Source organism: Populus alba, chromosome 1 (assembly GCF_005239225.2).
Source record: "Populus alba chromosome 1, ASM523922v2, whole genome shotgun sequence".
Classification (NCBI taxonomy): Eukaryota; Viridiplantae; Streptophyta; class Magnoliopsida; order Malpighiales; family Salicaceae; genus Populus; species Populus alba.
This window is the reverse complement of record NC_133284.1, coordinates 3,480,141-3,498,335: the sequence shown is the minus strand read 5'-3', so window position 1 is coordinate 3,498,335 and position 18,195 is coordinate 3,480,141. Positions and strand designations below refer to the sequence as shown.

General features: G+C 37.2%; 2 protein-coding genes and 1 pseudogene across 4 annotated transcripts; all 3 read left to right on the top strand.

Moving 5' to 3' along the window:
• The first annotated feature begins 1,352 nt into the window (after positions 1–1,352).
• LOC118053954 (cytosolic sulfotransferase 15-like) lies at positions 1,353–2,533 on the top strand (annotated as a pseudogene).
• Positions 2,534–11,057: 8,524 nt separating this feature from the next.
• LOC118053955 (cytosolic sulfotransferase 15) lies at positions 11,058–12,563 on the top strand. The gene has a single exon (XM_035065375.2). It carries the CDS (start codon positions 11,232–11,234, stop codon positions 12,189–12,191), a length of 960 nt encoding a protein of 319 aa, XP_034921266.1. The 5' UTR covers positions 11,058–11,231; the 3' UTR covers positions 12,192–12,563.
• A 1,894-nt stretch (positions 12,564–14,457) lies between these two features.
• Positions 14,458–18,086, top strand: LOC118053953 (protein NCA1). Of its 3 annotated transcripts, none has more exons than XM_035065373.2 (8): positions 14,458–14,625; positions 14,801–15,088; positions 15,199–15,430; positions 15,772–15,917; positions 16,553–16,640; positions 16,729–16,875; positions 17,344–17,493; positions 17,583–18,086. In XM_035065373.2, exons 2-8 carry the CDS (start codon positions 14,817–14,819, stop codon positions 17,637–17,639), a joined length of 1,092 nt encoding a protein of 363 aa, XP_034921264.1. In that variant the 5' UTR covers positions 14,458–14,625; positions 14,801–14,816; the 3' UTR covers positions 17,640–18,086. The 3 variants fall into 3 exon arrangements, with proteins under 3 accessions (XP_034921264.1, XP_034921265.1, XP_073260847.1); XM_035065374.2 differs by having other exon boundaries at positions 14,462–14,615; XM_073404746.1 differs by lacking the exon at positions 14,458–14,625 and adding an exon at positions 14,698–14,721.
• The last annotated feature ends 109 nt before the right edge of the window (positions 18,087–18,195 follow it).

Here is an 18,195-nt window from a genome sequence, read left to right as displayed (position 1 = left end):
GATTGAACAATTTATTCAGATCAAAACCTCCTCCCCCCCTATTATTCCCCCACCTCCTTGTTGCTGCTGCTTTGGATTACCAGGTGAAGCTATTATTAAGCAACAACAAGAAGTGATCTAATAATATAATATACAGTGATTGGAAACAATCAATCAGAAGGAAGAAAGAGATAAGAAAAAGCTTACAGAGTGGAGGAATTCTTGGATCCATTCAAGTTTTATTTTTTTTTCAGATCAGATCAAAAAGTTTCTCCACCTCTCTTCTCTCTCTGTTTTGTCATCCCAGACCAGGGAACCCTTTTCCTTCCTCACCCTTGTCTTTCTCTTTCTGGGACTCTCTATTTTTACTTTCGACTAATTCTATTCAGGTGCCAGTCTTCCACGCCACCTGTGGTTTCCGAGCATGGTCGTTCTGCTTGGAACATGTCTGCTACATCTCCAGCGTTCTCATGCCCTCGCCTCGAAGCAAGGCAAAAATCGAGCATTAAACTCAAAAGAGGATGAGAACCCTGTTGTTTGGGGGACATTTCAAAAAGATGGAAAGAAAAAGTAGAGTCTTTTTTTTTGTTGACCCAAGTTAATTTGGGTCAACCCATCTAACCTGTGAACCGATCATTTGACTGGATCAATCAACGGGTCGGTTTCAAAACTATGCTCTAAACTTATGTCCACAGCTTACGCGGTCCATGCCCCCTCTGTCAATGCCGGCTAATAACTATACTGTCTCTAAATATTAATTTTAAAAGTTTGAAAAGGCTTGTTTAACATAAGGATGAAAAAAAATCTATTTTTTGGATTTATCTGAAAAAATATTAATTTTAAGGACCCGATGAGCTTTAAAAGCTTTTTCAATCAGGTTCTTACATGTCAAGAAGCTGTTCTTTTTTAAAAAAAAAAAAAAAAATTACCAAGTATTAGTGTACAGCATTAAGTGGGCACGTATAACTTAAAAGTTACGTGCCTAGGTGGGAAAAAAAGAGAGAAGGGGAAGCTTCGATTTAAGGGATGAGGATGAAACTACTAAGAATTGAAAAGTTTGAGGACTTATATAGGCAACTTAGCTAAAAAAACAAACAAGAAGATATGAAACGCAAATACACCGAAACACAAGATAGTACTTATTTGCATTTTCTTCATATTTTGACTAAAATAGAAGAGTAAGAGCCACCAAATTAAGTGGATACAAAGTTTTGTGGAACGTACCGTGCAATTATGGTGTTTTAAGATCATAATGCGTGCATGTAAATGGATTCGCCTCCTTTAAATGGATTATTCTCCTATATAAAAATGGTGATTGACACAATCCTGCAGACACAGGCAAGTGCTTGTCGAGTATATTATAATTCAATTTGTTCTGAAAGCTTAAACGTGCCATTGATCCATCGAGTTCTCCACTTGCACCATTCCTCACTGTCTCTCACACAACAATTATCATTTTCATGGAGACAGTCGAAGAAGATAATGTCCAAGAACTTCTACTCACCCTTCCAAGTGAGAAAAACTGGGATGGTTCTCCCCTCCTTCTTTTCAATGAGACCTGGTATCCAGCCAACTCCATTAGAGGTGCAGTTTCCTTTCAGCAAAACTTCAGGCACAAGACTCCGACGTCATACTAGCGAGCATGCCAAAATCAGGCACTACTTGGTTGAAGGCCCTCAACTTCTCGGTTGTAAGCAGTGATCGCTACAGCCCCAAAGAGAGTCCCTTCATCACTGCCCCGCCACATGAACTAGTACCTTTCCTTGAGGTGGATCTTTACTCGAAAAGCCAGAACCCAAATCTTGATTTTCCTCCTCCAAGAATCCTTTCTTGTCACACACATTACACATCTCTGCCACAGTCCATTAGAGACTCCAACTGTAAAATTGTGTACGTGTGTAGGAATCCTTTGGATCAGGCTGTCTCTGATTTTGTTTTTGTTCGAAACAGAGCACCAGGCATCGCGAACCCTTTATCATCACCATCTTCATCAATAATTGATGAAGGTTTCGAGAATATCTGTCGTGGTGTCCAGAGTTACGGACCCTTTTGGAATAGTGTGTTGAGCTATTGGAAAGCGAGCTTGGAAAGACCAGACAAGGTGTTGTTTTTGAAGTATGAGGATCTGAAAGAGGATATTATCTTGAACTTGAAGAGGTTAGCAGAGTTCTTGGGCTTTCCCTTCACCGAGGAAGAAGAGAAAGAAGGTGTTATTGAAGAAATTTCAAGACTCTGTAGTTTCGACAATCTCAAGGATCTGGAAGTGAACCGAAGTGGTGTCCGTTCTTCAGGATTTTCAAATAGTGCCTTCTTCAGGAAAGGAGAGGTGGGAGATTGGGGCAATCATCTCAGTCCTTCCATGGCTGAACGTTTCTGGAAGATCGTGGAAGAAAAGCTGGATGGATCTGGTTTAACCTTCAAAATCTCTGTTACAGGTGAAACAATTAATGAACCGATTTGTATAGGATGGTGCAGGGCAGGTTGGATGGTGTTCTTAATTGCTGTAGAAGAAGAGCAGTCAGTTTTACTGCTTAACCATGGAGAGGGAAGATGATAAAGGGTGGGAAATGGCGTGTTGAGGGAGCTCCTTAATTCTAGGAATTCAGTCATATTTTCATTGTAAAATTTCTGTATATCTGCATGCAGTCTGTTACATGCTTATATTGCTAATAACGGGTTCTCTTTCTTGTAACAGAATGAGCCTTTGTAAAACGATGCGTATGACTTACCTAAACGGTGAGTTTAAAGGAAATGAAACGGTGCGTTTAACTAATAAAATGAAACGATGCGTTTAACTACTTTGATTCACATTCAACAGTTTATTTTTTTATGTAAGCCCGCCATTCTTTCCCTCCAGTTCTTCAGCTTGTAACAATTGCTTCCCCTAGAAACCAACCTTGTCCTCAAGGTTGAATTGTGGAAATCTGAGCTTTAAAACTTCATTGAATTCCCAAGTGGCATCTGCAGGAGGACGACCATCCCAGTGAATTAGCACTTGAGAGACCGCCTGATTGTTCTGTCGAGTCATTCGCCTGTCCAAGATAGCTCGAGGTTGTAATGCTGGTTCCTGATTCACCATAGGCAGAGATTGTTGCACCACCCGATTACCCACATGCTTCTTGAGTTGGGAGACATGGAATACAGGGTGAATCATGGATGTTGATGGCAATTCGAGCTTGTACGCCACAGCCCCTACTTTGGCAATTACCTGGTATGGCCCATAATATTTAGCTGCTAATTTTTGAGATGCTCTGAATGATGTGGTCTGTTGTCTGTATGGTTGAAGTTTGAGATACACATAATCATGAATTTCGAAACTGCGGTCGCTTCTTTTCTTATTTGCCATTGTAGTCATCCTGTTCTGTGCAATTTGAAGTTGTGCCTTGACTTGTTGAATCACTGCTTCCTTAGTTGTTAGGTAGTCATCCACTGAAGCTACTGCTGAGTCTTTAGAGAAATAGGGAATGTGTAAGGGAGGAGGGAAACCGTATAATACTTCGTAGGGTGTCATCTTGGTGGCCGAATGGTAGTTGGTGTTATACCACCATTCGGCTAAAGGCAGCCACTTTGCCCACTGATTTGGACGTTCCCCAGTCATGCACCTTAGGTAATGTTCTATACATTTGTTTACTACTTCAGTCTGACCGTCGGTCTGCGGGTGATATGCTGTAGAATGATGTAGATTGACCCCTTGGTTGCTGAATAATTCATTCCAAAATCTGCTAATGAACACTGGGTCTCGGTCACTGGTAATTGTGGCTGGTGTCCCATGCAATTTATAGATATTATCCATGAATGCTCTAGCAATGATGGTTGCTGTATAGGGGTGGCTGATGGCCACACAATGAGCATACTTACTAAAACGATCCACCACGACCATGATCACATCTTTTCCCTCGGATTTGGGTAGCCCTTCCACGAAATCCATGCTAATATCAATGAAGGGAGCAATAGGAATAGGCAATGGTTGGAGAAGTCCAGGACTGGCCACATTCTCATGCTTGTTCCTCTGGCAAACAATACATTCTCGCACATGCTGCCTAACGTGTTTTTGTTGCCCTTTCCAGTAAAATAGATTGCTTAGGGTCTTAGAAGTCACTGTCATGCCTGAATGACCACCCACAGCTGAGTTGTGAAACATGGAAATAATCTGACTTCTGAGTGCCCTGTTATTGCCCACGACCACCTTCCCTTTTCTGTTCAAATGGTCATGAACCCAAGTGTAATGTGGGTGGGACGTCGCAGAACTTTGAAGGTCCTTGAGTATAGACTGTATAACTGGATCATTAGCATAAGAACTTCTGACCTCTTCCATCAATGTTGTAGAGATAGTAGATGTAGTTAAAGCAAATAACTCTTGACTGGGAATCCTTGATAAGGCGTCAGCTGGTACATTCTCTCGTCCCTGTTTGTATTCTATGTCATAGTCATAACCCAGTAGCTTGACTACCCATAGGTGTTGAGCTGGCGTGGTCATTTTTTGGTGAAGAAGATATTTGAGGCTGATGTGGTCAGTGCGAATTTGGAAGTGCCTGCCCCATAAGTAATGCTTCCACTTAGTCACGGCATGTAATATAGCTAGCATTTCTCTTTCATAGACTGAGAGGATTTGTTGTTTGGGACCTAATGACTTGCTGATGAACGCGATGGGATGGCCTTCTTGTAGTAATATGGCCCCTATACCTGTCAAGGAAGCGTCAGTCTCTACCACGAATGCTTTTGAAAAATCTGGCAGTGCCAACACAGGAGCACTGGTCATCAAGGCTTTCAACTGGTTGAATGCCTTAGATGCTGCTTCATTCCACCCTTTCGCATCCTTCCTGAGCAGTAAAGTTAATGGCTTACTGATGCTTCCATACCCCTTCACAAACCTGCGATAATAACCTGTTAGCCCTAGAAAGCCCCTCAGCTGCTTCAAGTTTTTAGGTATAGGCCACTCCACAATGGCTTGAATCTTTAGAGGATCTGTTGCCACGCCCTGGTCAGTGATGATGTGTCCTAAGTATTCCACCTGTGTATGACAGAAGAAACATTTAGTAGCCCTGGCCACCAAGTGATGCGTCCTCAAAAGATCCAACACTGCTCCAAGTGCACATAATGGTCCCTCAGAGTCTTGCTGTAGACAAGGATGTCATCAAAGAATACAAGAATGAATTTACGCAAGTGTTGTCTGAAAATTTCATTCATAAGACTCTGAAAAGTAGCTGGAGCATTAGTTAAACCGAAGGGCATAACCAAAAATTCATAATGCCCGCTGTGAGTCCTAAATGCAGTCTTGAACTCTTCCCCCGCAGCCATACGAATTTGATGGTAACCTGACTTCAGGTCAATCTTGGAAAAAATAGTAGCTCCCACCAGTTCCTCTAGCAGTTCCTCAATCATGGGGATGGGATATTTGTCTTTGATTGTGAGCTGATTCAAAGCTCGATAGTCTACACACAATCTCCATGTTGAGTCCTTTTTCTTCACTAGAATAACTGGAGATGCAAAAGGACTGTTGCTAGTTCGAATGATGCCTGTCTCCAGCATGTCTGCCACCATCTTCTCTAAACAATCCTTCTGTAACCCCGAATACCTGTAGGGTCTAAGATTCACTGCTTCACTTCCTGACTTGAGAGGAATTTTGTGGTCATGATCTCTCATGGTTGGCAATCCTTTAGGCTCTTGGAACACATCCTTGTAGGCTTCCAGTAAACCCTGTAAGATTGCATCTGAAATACCTTGAACCAGTGGCTTGTGTGATTTGCAATCTTCATCTAATTCCCTGAACTGTAAGCTGTAAAGTAAATAATCCTCTCCTGGTGGATGATCCTTGACTAAGGCACTTAACTGCTTGAGTTCAATGGTTTGGAATTTGGGTGGGTTTTCTCCTTTCAACAGAACTCTTTGTCCTTGCCAATCAAAGGACATCCACAGATGTTTGTAATTGCACAAGATATCGCCTAGCAGAGACAGCCATTGAATGCCTAGCACCATCTCACAATTGCTGAGGTCGATGATGAATACATCTGCCTGGAAGCTTATACCCTGCATCTTCCATCGTAGGCCTTTGCACATGAACTTACAAACCATTTTATCACCATTAGCTGCCTGGACAGTCATTGGCTTGATGGGAGTTAACTGAAATTGTAACTTATTGACTATAGTGGTATTTAAAAAGTTATGAGTGCTACCCGAATCAATAAGAATACACACAGTAGTTTTGTCCATTTTTCCATTGACCTTCATTGTATTGAGACCCACAGTTCCTTCCAAAGCATCTAGGGAAATGTGGGGAGTGACCTCTCTGCTGCTAGCTGCTTCTTCTATGATTTCTTCTTCTGGTGACCCTTCTTCCTCCTCCAATACACTCAGAGAGTATACCTTTTTGTTGCGACATCTATGCCCTGGTACAAACTTGTCGTCACACCAGAAGCACAGACCCTTCAACCTTCGGTCCTCAAACTCTTGGTTTTTGATGAACCTGGTGGGTCTGCTGGGGTTTGAGTAATTGTTCTGGTTGGCAGTAGCTGTCCCTGAGGCTGGTTGTGGTTTGGACATATAGGTTTGGGAGTTCACTGGGTTCTTTGTGGTCTGTATGGGGTAATTAGGAGGGTTACTCACAACAGGATTAGTGTTTATGCTAGCAACCTTTCGGATGTAGCTGGGAGATTTTCTATGAGTAAGTGTGTTAGCTTGCAATCGGGCTAGATTGTATGCATGCTTAAGTGTTTTTGGCTCGAACATTTTAACAGTATTTTTGATTTCCAGGTCTATTCCCCCTAAGAATATGACTAGTGCCTGCTTCTCGTTAACCTCAGCTTTGTTCCACAATATATCAAAATCTTGGATATATTCTTCTAGGTCTCCACTTTGCCTCAGTTCCATCAACTCCTCCAAAGGATCCTGCATCTCCCCAAAACGATAACAAATAGCTTCTACATAGTCTTCCCAAGATGTTTTTTGATCTCCCAGACTCCTGAGGAAGTTTTGATGCCAGTATAATGCTACCCCATCAAGGTAATAAGAAGCTATTTGCAATTTTTCCTCATCAGCCACTTCTTCTATTTCAAAGTATTGAGTACATTTGAACAACCATTTGTGTACATCCCCCCCATTGAAAGTTGGAAAGAAATGTTTGGGTTTATGTACCTTGTAAGTAGCAGCTCTGTCCTCCTTTATCTCCTTATTTCTCACGTCTCCTCTGTCTGTATGTAGCTGTGGTCTTTCCCTGCTACTGCTTGAGCTGCCTGCAGTTTGAGAAATCTTTTGCAGGGTGAACTCCAGTTGTTGAGCCATAGTGCCCATCATGTTCCTAATGTCATGAATCTGGCCTCCCTGATTCTCGATAGTCTGATCTAACCTCAGTGACTGGCCTTTAAACATATCGATCAGCAACTCATATTTCTGGCTATGGTCTTGGGACACCGCTGCGAGTGAATCCTCGATACGTTTAAGATCAGTTGCTCTGGTCTCCGGAGGCATGTTGGATAGCCGTGAATCGTTAGCTCTGATACCAGTTGTTACAGGTGAAACAATTAATGAACCGATTTGTATAGGATGGTGCAGGGCAGGTTGGATGGTGTTCTTAATTGCTGTAGAAGAAGAGCAGTCAGTTTTACTGCTTAACCATGGAGAGGGAAGATGATAAAGGGTGGGAAATGGCGTGTTGAGGGAGCTCCTTAATTCTAGGAATTCAGTCATATTTTCATTGTAAAATTTCTGTATATCTGCATGCAGTCTGTTACATGCTTATATTGCTAATAACGGGTTCTCTTTCTTGTAACAGAATGAGCCTTTGTAAAACGATGCGTATGACTTACCTAAACGGTGAGTTTAAAGGAAATGAAACGGTGCGTTTAACTAATAAAATGAAACGATGCGTTTAACTACTTTGATTCACATTCAACAGTTTATTTTTTTATGTAAGCCCGCCATTCTTTCCCTCCAGTTCTTCAGCTTGTAACAATCTCTCAGTAAGTGCTACCAAGTCAAGAATCGCTCTGTCAAACTTCCTGCTTTGCCCGAGTCTTGATCTTTTCAGAAAATATCAAAACTTGTGTTGTTTTGTGCGAGCCTGTGTTTCAGTTTCCTGCTTTCATTCTGTGTCGAAAATATTTGTTGAGAAAGTTCATCTCGTCATATCAAGCACAGTAGTATTTGCTTTAAGATTTTTATTATGAAAAATAATGTTTTACCTCTCAATGAGTCCATTTATAGATGGATTGTACGATTTGGCAGCTAATTTAACAATTATTATCAAGATACATAATAGTTGTAATCATCAGGTAATCTGCAATTGTTGCTTGTCATGAGGCTATTTTGTTGACGAGAATTTATGAAAAAAAATCAAAATGTATTAAAGTTTCCTTTATAATTTTCTCCTATTGTAACCTTAGAATTTGTGAGTTTTAGGTATTTTTTTATATTCAAGTTTATAAAACTTTAGAGATTAAGTATCCCTATCCACGCAATAAGTCACATGTTCACATGGTTTCATGATTTTCATCCAGCATGTCCGGCGAAAGCATCTCCTGAGTACAAGCAATATATATATACTACTTGGATACTCGCGCTGCGTGGTGGGTTTATTTTTTATTTTCATAAAATTATTGTGAAAAATTATAATATAAAAAATAATGTTCTTTTAATATTAATAATAATTATTTTTCAAATTTATTAATTATTTTTATTAATAATATTAATTATAATAAAATAATAATATTTATAACACAAAATAATACTAATTTTTATATGAATATTTAGAATTATAATAAAAATATTAATATTTATAACATAAATAATTATATTAAGAATTTCAAGGATGTTTACAACACAAATAATAATATTTTTTATATGAACATTTTAAATTATATAAAAATAATAATAATATTTATAACAAATATTATTATATTAACATACACATGTGGTTAAGCGTGGATGTGTCCGGCCCAACTTGGGGGTGGGCAGGGACGCGTCCCAACTTGGCATTGGGCGTGGCTGCATTCAACCTTACCTTGGTATCGGGCATGGCTGCATTCAGCCCCAACTTGGGGTTGGACGTGCACGTTGGGCGTGGACGCGTCCAAACTTTTAATTATAATAAAAATAATTATAACACAAATAATACTATTTTTAATTTTAATACTTTTAATCATAATAAAAATAACAAAAATAATACTATAATTTTAATACTTTTAATTAAATAAAATAATAATAATTATAGCACAAATAATACTATTTTTAATATTAATACTTTTAATCATAATAAAAATAACAAAAATAATACTATTTTTAATATTAATACTTTTAATCATAATAAAAATAACAAAAATAATACTATTTTTAATATTAATGCTTTTAATCATAATAAAAAATAATTATAACTAAAATAATATTATTTTTATTATGAGTAATAATATTATAATAACAATGAGAAGCAGACGCTTGACGCTAGGCGACCCTTCCATAGCAATCATACCTGAGCGCCATGTGGCGCTTGGTAGTGCTTGGGTGAGCATGACCGCGCCGACCCCATGTATAGACCCGAGCGTCACATGGCAATAGGGTGGCTTGGGTAGAGCCAGTACATTTGGGTCATGGTAAATGGCCCGATTATCTGGGTTCTAGCGTCATAACCCTAGCTCAATGGGTCTTGCCTCTTGCATGACCCAATTTTATTGGGTCTTGAAAAAGATTTTAAATATTTTAATTTTGATTATAATTAAAAGTATTACTATTAAAATAGTATTATTTTTTGTTATAAATATTTTAATTTTTCTTATAATTAAAAGTATTACTCTTAAAAATAGTATAATTGGTGTTACAAATATTATTATTTTATTATAATGAATAGTATTTGCATTAAGAATATTATTATTTTTATTAAAATTTAAAATATTCATATAAAAAATAATATTATTTTATTTATAATTAATAGTAGGAATACTATAAATATTATCAGTTATGGTATAAATATTAATATTTTTATTATAAGTAATAATTTATAATAACAATGAGAAGCAAAAATTATATCAACACAGATATAGCATGTGAAATCAAGTAAAAAACTTGAAAATAGCAAGCTCAATTAAAATCGTTCAAACTCGATAAACTCGGACCGAGCTTATCGAGTTTGACAAAATTAACAAAAATTATTTACTCTTCTCAGTCCTCTCCTCTCCATCCTGTTTGTCTCGTAAAAATTCTCCTTTCCCCTTTCCCCAAATCTCACATTCTCTAATTCTCAAATCTCAACTCTAGCAGTAGCAGACTAACATCAACAATGCCTTCCACTCTCTTTCTTTCTCTCAAAACACCTATTTTTTTCTTTATTTCGTTTGTCTTTGATCTAATTGTCTCTGCCTCTCCAATCTCCAGTCTTCAATATACAAAACACCCATGTTCATGGGCACCCACCCACCATTACTGCAAGTGTAGCAGTCACCAGAGAAAAATAAATTTGGGATGGGCTGAGAGGCTGGGTTGCTAGGAGGAGCTTTTGGTGAGCTTTTTTATTGCAAACGTGGTGTCGATGCTGCATCTTATGATGTGGGATTTGGTGATGCCGATGGATTTGATATTTGAGGGTTTTTTGTATTCTCTTGATAATGAGATGGTAATGGTTGGTGTGAAAATGATGGGTCTTGACTTTTGTAGATTTTTGATTTTTTCTCTTTGAGTAGGTTTGGTTGTTGGAACAAGAACACTAAAGGTTTGTTTGTATGATATCTCATTTTTTAAGAGTAAATGTTCAGTTTAAAACAAAATTTTCTCTTATAAATCATAAAATTTTTCATTAACTAGTAGAAAAAATTACATGGAGAATAGACATAATATAGGATTCAGTTTTTGATTCTCATGATTGATCCTTTGTAAAAATTTAATGATTTCAACAAATATTTAAATATATAAATAAATCTTCTAAGCTCTAACAAGAGTGTTCCCATGATATTTTTATTTAAACCGTGTTTTTTAAGATACTTGATTTCTATATATAAAAAAAAATTCTTGTGCTTTTATAATTTTACAATTTAAGTTTATTTTGTATTTTTTATGCTGTTATTTTTGCCAACCTTGATTGCCTCTGTTCATGAGAAAAATGATGTTTGACACTTGACACAATACAGTCGACGTATGCACGTGCTTTGCATGTTATAATTTGCATATAAATGATTGTTCTAAGAGCTTAAACTTTGCATTGGTCCCCACACACACACACAAACACACACACCCCAATCCTCACTGTGATTCACACATCAATCATCAATTTCATGGAGACAGCCGACGAAGATAGTTTCCAAGAATTTGTACTCAACCTTCCTCGTGGGAAAGACTGGGACGGCGCTCCCCTCCTTCTTTACAATGATACCTGGTATCCAGCCTACTGCATTAGAGGTGTCGTTTCCTTTCAACAAAACTTCCGGGCACAAGCCACCGACATCATAGTAGCAAGCTTGCCGAAGTCCGGTACTACTTGGTTGAAGGCACTCACCTTCTCGGTTGTAAACCGAGATCGCTACAGTCCCGGAGAGAGTCCCCTGACCACCACCCCACCTCATGAACTGGTGCCCTTCTTTGAGAATGATCTTTACTTGAAAAGCCCGAACCCAGATCTTGATTTTCCTCCTCCAAGAATTCTTGCTTGCCACACACATTACACATCTCTGCCACAGTCCATCAGAGATTCCAATTGTAAGATTGTGTACATATGTAGGAATCCTTTGGACCAGGTTGTCTCTTATTTTCATTTCCTTCGAAACAGAGTGTCAGGCAGCACAAAACCGTTATCATCAATTGATGAATGTTTCGAGAACATATGTCGCGGTGTTCAGAGTCACGGACCCTTCTGGAATAGTATGTTGAGCTATTGGAAAGCGAGCTTGGAAAGACCAGACAAGGTGTTGTTTTTGAAGTATGAGGAGCTGAAAGAGGATATTATCTTGAACTTGAAGAGGTTAGCAGAGTTCTTGGGCTTTCCCTTCACCGAGGAAGAAGAGAAAGGAGGAGTTATTGAAGAAATTTCAAGACTCTGTAGTTTTGACAATCTCAAGGATCTGGAAGTGAACCGAAGTGGTGTCCATTCTTCAGGATTTTCAAATAGTGCCTTCTTCAGGAAAGGAGAGGTGGGAGATTGGGGCAATCATCTCAGTCCTTCCATGGCTGAACGTTTCTGGAAGATCGTGGAAGAAAAGTTGGATGGATCTGGTTTAACCTTCAAAATCTCTCAGTAAGTGCTACCAAATCAAGAATCGCCACTGTTAAACTTTAGGCTTTTCCTTGGCCTTGATCTTTTCAGAAAATATCAGAACTTGTGTTGTTTAGAACCGTAGTAGCTGCTTCCGGTGGGGATATCTTCCAAGAAATCCACCCCGGCCCTGATTTTCTCCTCTGAGCAAATCAAGATAAAAGGATCTCGCTTAAAAAGCATGCCAAATCTCCTCGTCACTCCAGCCCAAACTCTTCATCACCTCAATTTTCTTCTTCCGGGTCGATTCACTGGTAGATAACATCACTCTAAGAGCGTGTATGAAAACAGTAGCATTCGGTCATGTATGATACCTTTACTCTGTAAGTTTGATCAAATTAATCCTTTTTTATTTTAATTTGGTAAAACAAACTTATTTTCCTTCAGTTAGATACAATTCGAGACTCTTCTCACAATTATTACATCGTAGAATTCGCACGACAGTTCGGTTGATTAGATCCTTGAATGATGGGGCTTGAATCGTTTATAATTGGAGTTAGAAAGTTTGATTTGACAAAAATTAAAGCGAAGAATTTGTCATGAAAAGCTGTTCAAAATAAAGAGACCATTTTAGTATCTCTTAATCTCAACTGAACTCGCAAAGATGGGAATAATTTGCAATTGGGTATAGTTACAAGTTAGTCTCCAAACTATAAGCATTTTTCCAATCCAGTCTTCAGACTATGAAACATGTCATTATCAATACAATTTTCAGCTCCATTGAGCAAATCTAACGTTTGATTTGTGAAAATAATATAAAATTAGGATGCTTTATCATCCTTCATTTTTCTCGAATCATACTGGATTTACAAAATCTGTATATTTTCTCTAAAATTCCCCAGAAATTCACTTTTCTTTTAGAAATAAGAGTTTTTTTTTTTTTTGAAAAATAGGTTTCTTATATATTATTGGTAGAAAATTAGCAACCACAAATTGTTTCAAATATGTTTATACAAGACCATCTAGGTGGTGGCCTAATGGTAAGAGTCTGGGACTAAGAGGTTTGCTCCCTCTGTGGTCTCAGGTTGGAGCCCTAGGTTGCTCATATGATGGCCACTGGAAGCTTACATGGTCGTTAACTTTAGGGCCCGTGGGATTAGTCGAGGTGCGCGCAAGCTAGCCCGGACACCCACATTAAACTAAAAAAAAAAATATATGTCTACACATGGTATCACATCAAATGTCTCAATTTCTTTTTATCATTTCCATTGACAAAGCATGTTTCTTTGTCTTTCACGTGAGATCATATAGAATTATATTATCGTTTTTTTTTTTTTTTTTTGCATTACAATTAAAATCATGTTTTTAACTTTTTAATGTTATATTTATCCATATCAAAAACATAATTTTAAAAATAAAAAATTAATATTTTAATATATTTTCAAACAAAAAAATAATTTAAAAAATAATATCTACAACATTATCAAACAGTTCCAATATATAAGATTAAATCACTTATTTTTATATAATAATAATTTGTTTTATTCATTTGATGATAAATGCTACTTAATCCAAGACCTCATTGTATTTATTTTTATTTTTTTGAAAAAAAAATCACCAGACAGATAAATAATAGTAATGTTTTATATGCATTGGTGAGATTACCAAAATTATTTGAAAAAAAAAAAACATCTAAGAGTATTCATTATTAAATTAAATGATTACATGTATCTAGTGCTTACACAAAAAGGGCATTTTTCTTATAATCTAACAAAAATTGTGTAAAAAAAGGGAAAAACAATAAATAGGTAAGAGTCAAATAATTTATATGATAACTGAAATTCTTTATAATTTGAAGCTAACAATGGAAATAATTATTTACAAGAATTTATTTCAACTATATTTAGTAAATTGAATTGATTTGATTTGTTAATTGAATTTTTTTCATATAAAATAAGCTTTAAAATTTAAAATTATAGAATTCATTTTACTCGAGTCAGAAAAACACATCAATTATTTAATTTATTCTTATTCCTAAAAAAAATATTTCAAATATACTTGCTAAAGAGAAAAGGAAAGATATTGGCGAGATTAATTTTTAATTAATTATTTATGAAGTAAAATCACACCTTCTTTTACCATGATTTGCAAATCTAAAAAATTCCCCATTTTAATTAGTGGTAGGATTTTTTTATATTATTTAGATAAAAATTAGATAAATAATAGAAAAATTATTTAATTTCTACTTGAATCTAAAATCTTTAAACCACCTTCGAGAAATAACACCGTGGCTGATTTGTACTTATTTATTAGAAAAAACACCAAATAAACGAATGAACGAACGAACGAACGAAGCTGACATCTTCCATTTCTATACTCAAGACGATCGGGTTCGGGTAGATTTTTGAGGTGTGTGAAAGAGAAAGCAGCTCAAAAGAAGAAAGAAATACTCACAACCCCTAGTGTCACGGCTAAGTCTGGTATTTTATTTATCTGTCCTTGTCTTCCTTTATTTATTTTGCTTTGCTATGAATAATCATATTTGGTAGATTGCAATTTCTCCTTAATGGAAAAGGGTTTGATTTTAACTGTTTGGATTCAATTTGGTTGAAACCCATGTTTTATTTTTGGTGAATTTGATGTGTTTTGATGCAGAATTTGATTTACCAAGATGACCCCAGTTTGCCCTTTTGTGAAAGCTTCAAGGCCTGATGATGGGTCATCAAGAAAACCAGGGGAATGTCCGGAAAAACATGCGGCCGAGCATGAGGGAGGAGGGAAAGCAAATAAAGAATCTGTTGGTGCATCTGCTACCGTTTCGCCGAAATGCCCTTTCGGATATGATTCTCAGACATTTAAATTGGGACCTCATAGTTGTATGATATGCCAGGCACTTCTTTTTGATTGTAGTAAATGCGTGCCATGTTCTCATGTTTATTGCAAGTAAGGAGATGACAGAATGAAACTCTATGCTATGATGTTTATTTGCTTTTGTCTGTGTTTCATAGTGGTTTGTGTAATGTTTGTGAATCGGTTTCTTTTTATTGGATTAGAGTTTGTATTTCGCGATTCAAGGACTGTCCATTGTGTGGAGCTGATATTGAGAGGATTGAAGCTGACACGGATCTCCAGAGTGTAGTTGATCGGTTCGTTGATGGTCATGCTAGAATCAAGAGGTCCCATGTTGACATGGATAAAGAGGGGAAAGTAGGTGAGAACAAAAAAGTGATATACGAGGATGTTTCTTTGGAGAGAGGTGCTTTCTTGGTGCAACAAGCCATGAGGGTGAGTTGAGCTTGTTATTATACCTTCACCGAGTTTCCATTGTCCTTCTAATAGATGTTATTTTTAGGTTCCTTGGGATTATCCATAGGAGTGAAATACTCAACCAAACTTTTTTATATCAACATTGTTATTTTGTCTTAGATACGATTACCTCATCAAAATTGTCAAGATATTCTATATTAGCAGAAAGCTTCTCATAAATTTCTTTTCCATTCTCCTGCTTTCTTCTCCAGTTCAGAACTTGTCCTTAACTATCTTTTATGTTCTTGGTTGGTGTCTAATTAGTTGTTATTGCAACTTCTAGTTGACTGTTCTCTTGTTTTTTGACCTTTCATGTGTAGGCATTTCGTGCACAGAATGTGGAAAGTGCTAGATCAAGACTGAGTCTTTGTGCAGAAGACATCCGAGGTCAGATAGAAATAGCAGGGAACACATCGGAACTGTGTTCACAGCTTGGAGCAGTGCTGGGAATGCTTGGGGACTGCTGGTCTGTCATCTCTCTTTTTCTTTAGTTTGTTGCTAGTAACTCATTAAATGCTGCAAGCTCTTGTGTTTGGAAAGCTAATCTTGTTGGAGTAAGTACACGATGGTTTTAAGGACAATGGTAGAATGAAAAGGGTTAAACAGCAACATCTGAATTTGGCTAGGGAATTGAGATAAAGGATTCCTATAACCAACTCCAACTAGTTTGGGACAAAGTTAAGGAGAAAAATAATTCTGATATGGTATTAAGATTTAGTTGAATTGAATGGAGAAATTGAAACTGAAATGGGGCTGGGGAAAACAAGTTTTTTTCTCAGTAAGATCATATATTTATTTTGAATTTTTTTCATAAGCACCGGACTGTTTGGATTAAGTTATAAGCATCAAACTAAAATTTATTGCTTAAAAAAAGATGTTCACATAAGGACACTCTTCACATGGTTAAAACCTATAATCTGATCTTGTAAATGATAGTTTTAAGGACATGCAACCGATATTAGAGGCTATCTATTCTAAATCAGTATGTTTTGCTGATTTCTTAAAAAATTCTTATGGGTTTCAATGTCTTCTTTAAAAGTAATGGTTGGGTCCTAATTAATTTACTTTGACTAAAATCTCTACTTATCATGTCTATTCCAGTCGATCAATGGGCAATGCTGGCTCTGCAGTTACTTACTTTGAAGAGAGTGTAGAATTCCTATCAAAATTGCCTGCAGCTGATCTGGAGGTTAAAATTTCACCAGTGGCGGTGCCTGTTATTGTAGACATGATTTTACCCTGCCAACCCTAATTCTTTTGGAATTCTTTCCCTACAGATCATGCATACACTTTCTGTTTCACTTAATAAAATTGGAGATCTCAAATATTATGACGGGGATCTGGAAGCTGCAAGATCTTACTATATCCGTTCTCTTAATGTGCGACGCGATGCCATCAAACATCATCCTAGTGTTTCATCCCAGGTCAGCATCCATTTCTTTTTCTCCTAGCACGTGTCATCTACGTTGTTTATTATCATTTATCATGCTCTATGACTTGAGGTACAGGTGGATTTGTGATACGTTCTATGACTCTCGGAGGTGGACTCTTGTATAGCAATGAGAGGGACCATGGCCTCCCAGTTTTGAGAATTTTCATGACTGTTTGCATGATACTCTATAAAGAGCATTTTTCTCTGCATGCCTGCCTTCCTAATGAAAGCATAAGAAACGAGCCCTGGTAGTGAAAGGAAGTCTTAGTTTAATTTTCCAAGCTGATATTGATATTTTGTAACGCTTCTGAGTTTCTCCAACTCTGCACCTTGTACTCGTCTTTCTTTCCAATCCACAATGATGTGATAAAACAACATGTGTGCTTATGCTTGTTTGAGAAACTTCATGTTTCCAGGCTTCCTTTGTATTTAATATTCTCTATTTATCTTTTAATTACAGACCCTGGATGTGGCTGTTTCCCTTGCAAAAGTTGCCGATGTGGACAGGACTATCGGTAAAGAGGATGCTGCAATGGATAGATTTCGCGAGGCCATAAAATTGTTGGAATCCTTGACATTAAAGCCTGAGGAAGCTGGCCTTGAGCAACGGGTAGGCATTCTATGTGGGTTTGTTAACTATCATAATTATCTGGAATCTAGATCCTAAGCAAGGGACTGATAATTAGTTTGCAATCGCAGCGTCTTTCAGTGCTGGAATTTCTTAACAATCAACTTGCAGAGAAACAGTCTGGCTGAACTTCCCCAAGCCTGATATCATGCAGAGGAGAATCAATCAACACAAAGATAATCCTTTTTTCTGTATGTATGGAGAGTTGACTTTTATTTGTAATAAGCACGGTCGAGCAGACAATGGCGATCATCCATGGATTCAAAAGCTTTCTGAGGAGAGGCAGACCTGGAGCATGGGTGGTGGCCACATCCCATGCTATTTCTTTTGCAAATGTACCCAACCTGGATTTTGTATTACACAAGTAATTCGAGAGTGTTACCTGCAAGTGGTCTTCGTGCGACACTTATGTCTTATGGCCATGGATCAGATGAGCGCTGCCTTTGATGTGCGAATACGGTTCTTCCACTCCTTGTTTTAACTCTGTTGATATGCATTTTTTCCTTGTGAACAAAAGTAACTTCCTGGGCCGTCCCAGTTATTTTAATGGAATGCACATAAATAATTTGCAGGCTTGTTGGCTCCTAGGTTGATGTTTTTCTTTGTACATATATTTTATGATGATTTTGATGTTTTTATGTTCAAAATAAAAATAAATAAATTATTTAGATATATTTTTAAATG

Excerpts from the sequence above, each read along its gene's own strand:
- LOC118053953 (XM_035065373.2), top strand. The coding sequence starts at position 14,817 with ATGACCCCAGTTTGCCCTTTTGTGAAAGCTTCAAGGCCTGATGATGGG. Across the intron at positions 16,641-16,728 it reads TGCCTGCAGCTGATCTGGAG|ATCATGCATACACTTTCTGT; the intron begins GTTAAAATTTCA and ends CTTTCCCTACAG. Across the intron at positions 16,876-17,343 it reads ATCCTAGTGTTTCATCCCAG|ACCCTGGATGTGGCTGTTTC; the intron begins GTCAGCATCCAT and ends TTTTAATTACAG.
- LOC118053955 (XM_035065375.2), top strand. The coding sequence starts at position 11,232 with ATGGAGACAGCCGACGAAGATAGTTTCCAAGAATTTGTACTCAACCTT.